The 3,020-nt window shown below is 36.4% G+C and overlaps 1 protein-coding gene across 1 annotated transcript; it reads right to left on the bottom strand.

The window, feature by feature from the left end:
• Nucleotides 1-537: 537 nt before the first annotated feature.
• LOC146924527 (uncharacterized) lies at nucleotides 538-1,844 on the bottom strand. Its single transcript, XM_085710631.1, has one exon. It carries the CDS (start codon nucleotides 1,789-1,791, stop codon nucleotides 736-738), a length of 1,056 nt encoding a protein of 351 aa, XP_085566757.1. The 5' UTR covers nucleotides 1,792-1,844; the 3' UTR covers nucleotides 538-735.
• Between the last annotated feature and the right edge of the window lie 1,176 nt (nucleotides 1,845-3,020).

A 3,020-nucleotide genomic window follows, 5' to 3' on the forward strand; every position in this document is an offset into this window, starting at 1 on the left:
ATTAAGACCATTACCATACACGTACTTGAAAGAGTTGACAAAAGAAGATTTTTCATGTCCAAACAAAAAGATAGACTTAAAAGTAATGGAACACCACCATTAGTTTGACTTTATCTAATCTATACTTAAATAGTACTTAAAAGTTCATTTGGTCAATACTTGAATAACTACATGTGAATATGCAGGTAAAAGTATGTGCGTAGAGAGAAAATCTTGTGTGGACCAAGACCAAGAATTTTGGTTTGGTCACACACAAAGAGAGAAGAGAGAAGAGAGAGAAAATGTAGAAGAGAGAAGAGAAGAGAGAGAAGGAGAAAATCTTGTGTGTGTGACCAAACCAAAATTCTTGGTTTTGGTCCACACAAGTGTTTCTCGTGCGTAGATCCCCAACAGCAGCTGTGGGTCCATTAACTATGAGAGGAACACATGAAATCTTATGGAATGATGATAACTTCTGATAAGAACAAAAGTAAATTTGACATCTTAATTATTCTCAATTATATCAACTGAAATTTTTTGTTAGAACCAAAAGTGAAATTTCACCACAATGAAACTTTGAAACCCAATTATATTGACTCCCACTAAAATAAAATTCAATTGTCAATTAACTTGAATTAGAATCATCGATCCCCACAAATACTCAATCCATCATGCCTCATAATTCAAAAACACAAGGCAGTGAAATGAAGAGAAAAAATAACAACCAAAGAATAAAAAATCAAAACACCATAAAGACTAAAGAGTGATAACATCAGTCTTGGGTGGTTCAGTTGGATCAAAATCATCAACATCAACATTTTTAGAAAGCCTCAACAAGCTCCTCATAGGTAAAATAGCTTTAGGGTTAACATCATGCATTGCCCTAGTAAACAAACACCTACATGCTTCACTTGCTTTCTCAAACAACATCGTATCCTTGTTATTTGGACCCAACAAACAATGTCCTAATATTCTCAAAACTGGTTGCAACAATTCCCATGGCATTGGAACCCTACCCCTCTTAATAAACTCTTCACCACTTTCACCTTCTTTCTCTATTTCAACTTCATTATTTTCTTCTTCGTCTTCTTCATCATCTTCGTCTTCATCTTCAAAATTCTTATACATGTCACCATCTTCACCAGCCCAAATTTTACAAAACTTACAAAAATCATTTTTTGGTGCAACTGGCATTTGTGATATTTTGCTGTAAAACAACTCAAATGCAATGCCGACGATTCGAGCTCTTCGAGTGGATCTAACAGTGCCGTGTGGCTCAAGCGAAGGTGATAAAACAACTATGTTTAGATCAGTTGCACTGTTTTTATTGATTACTGCTTTGGATTCATGATACACGCTAGGGTGTGACATATCAGGGATAGTAATGGTAACAGCTTCACCGGCGCGTGAGGTTGTTTCATGCGCGTAGAGTGCTAAAAGAACTGCTTCAAACCCGGCTTGCGGTTTTCTATCTGCGACTCGTGAGAGATAAACGCCGGCGATAATAGGGAGGAAACGGAGGACGGTGAGTTGGAGATCAATGACATTGGATTGGAAAGTGTCGTAGAGCCAGCGGCAGAGATTGTTGTCACCGGCGCCGGAGTTGGGCTGGCGGAGGAGGGTGGCGATTTGGTTGTAGATTTCGGGTTCGTTGAGGATAGAGAGAGGGGTGGTTGATGATGTAATGGAGAGTGTTGGGTTGACAATGGTGCAAAGGGATTGGAGTGCAGATTGGATTTTATCTGAGGAGTTTGGGGTGAAGGTGACGGTGGAGGTTCTGGGTGTGGTGGCGGTGGCTTCGTCGTCGGACATTGTGTGGAAGAGAGGGTGGTGTGTTTGTGAAATGAGAGAGACAACGTTGAAACAATGAGTTTGTGTTGTTTTGTGTCAATGGTGGTAATGAATAATGAGAGAGAAGGCGTAGGTTATGGAGCAAAATTAGGATCTTAATTGTGTTTTGAATTTTAATTGCCATTAATCAGTTCTAAAAGAATAAGAAAAAGGTCTCCTTAGCCTTTGAAATATTTTTTTCTCTCAAACTATTTTTATTATTATTATTTTATAAAATCAATATCTGGGTCTAAGAATGGTCTACTACATTTAATACTTTTTTTAAATGTTACCTTTATTTATTAGAATATAGTTGCAAGTATATGGTAGACAAATAATAATACCGTATAATATCTAAAAAAAATACACCGTATAATGGTGCCATATAGAAAATAATCATGCTTACTTGACAAATGTTGTTGGCCGAATTCCAACTTGTGTTAATTTGTGTAAAAGACGAGTACTTATTGAAAAACGAGATAGTTGGTTATGTTTGATGTCCCTTGATCGGAGAATTGAAGGATCACTTGTTTGTGCATTGTAAGTTTGCAATGAGGATTTGGTATGTCATTCTTGGATGGTTGGGTGTTTCTATGCCCATCCCCGGAGGTGTGCTCGCCCTTCTTTTTTAGGCAATTTTGTGAAGGAAAACGTTTGAAAGGACTTCTTTTGGTATGGCGTTCAACCATTTAAGCAATTTGGTGTGCAAAAAATTCATCCATAAAGTAGGCAACACTTCTCACAATGAAGTGAATAACAAGATACACAAAGACTTGCCAATTTATTGATCTGTACACCCTCCGGTCACTATTATAAGCAAAACTTTGTATTTTAGATTCATTCATTAAATGATGTATGTGGTCCATAATACAGACCACATACATCATTTAATAAATGAATCTAAAATACAAAGTTTTGCTTATAATAGTGACCGGAGGGTGTATGTAATAAGGCTAAGTCCATTAAGTTGTTTCAATCAGCAATGATGTTTAAACATTTGTCTTTTTACCGACAATATTGAAACATTTGTATCATAAATTGACAAACAATATTTAGGTTCAATTAAAATCTCTAAATCCCAATAATCCCAATTTATGATAGGCAAATTTTGCTCTCAAATGATCCTTCTAGGGGCTTAAATTGTTGGTGTAAGTCCTAAAGGCCAATAGTTTAGGTTAAACTTATGTTATGTATCACGACTTTTATTACTA

Source organism: Medicago sativa, chromosome 5, assembly GCF_051527215.1.
Source record: "Medicago sativa cultivar Bolivia chromosome 5, Bolivia_mono, whole genome shotgun sequence".
Classification (NCBI taxonomy): domain Eukaryota; kingdom Viridiplantae; phylum Streptophyta; class Magnoliopsida; order Fabales; family Fabaceae; genus Medicago; species Medicago sativa.

Bases quoted from the DNA above. Each gene is read 5' to 3' on its own strand.
- LOC146924527 (XM_085710631.1), bottom strand. From the start codon at position 1,791: ATGTCCGACGACGAAGCCACCGCCACCACACCCAGAACCTCCACCGTC.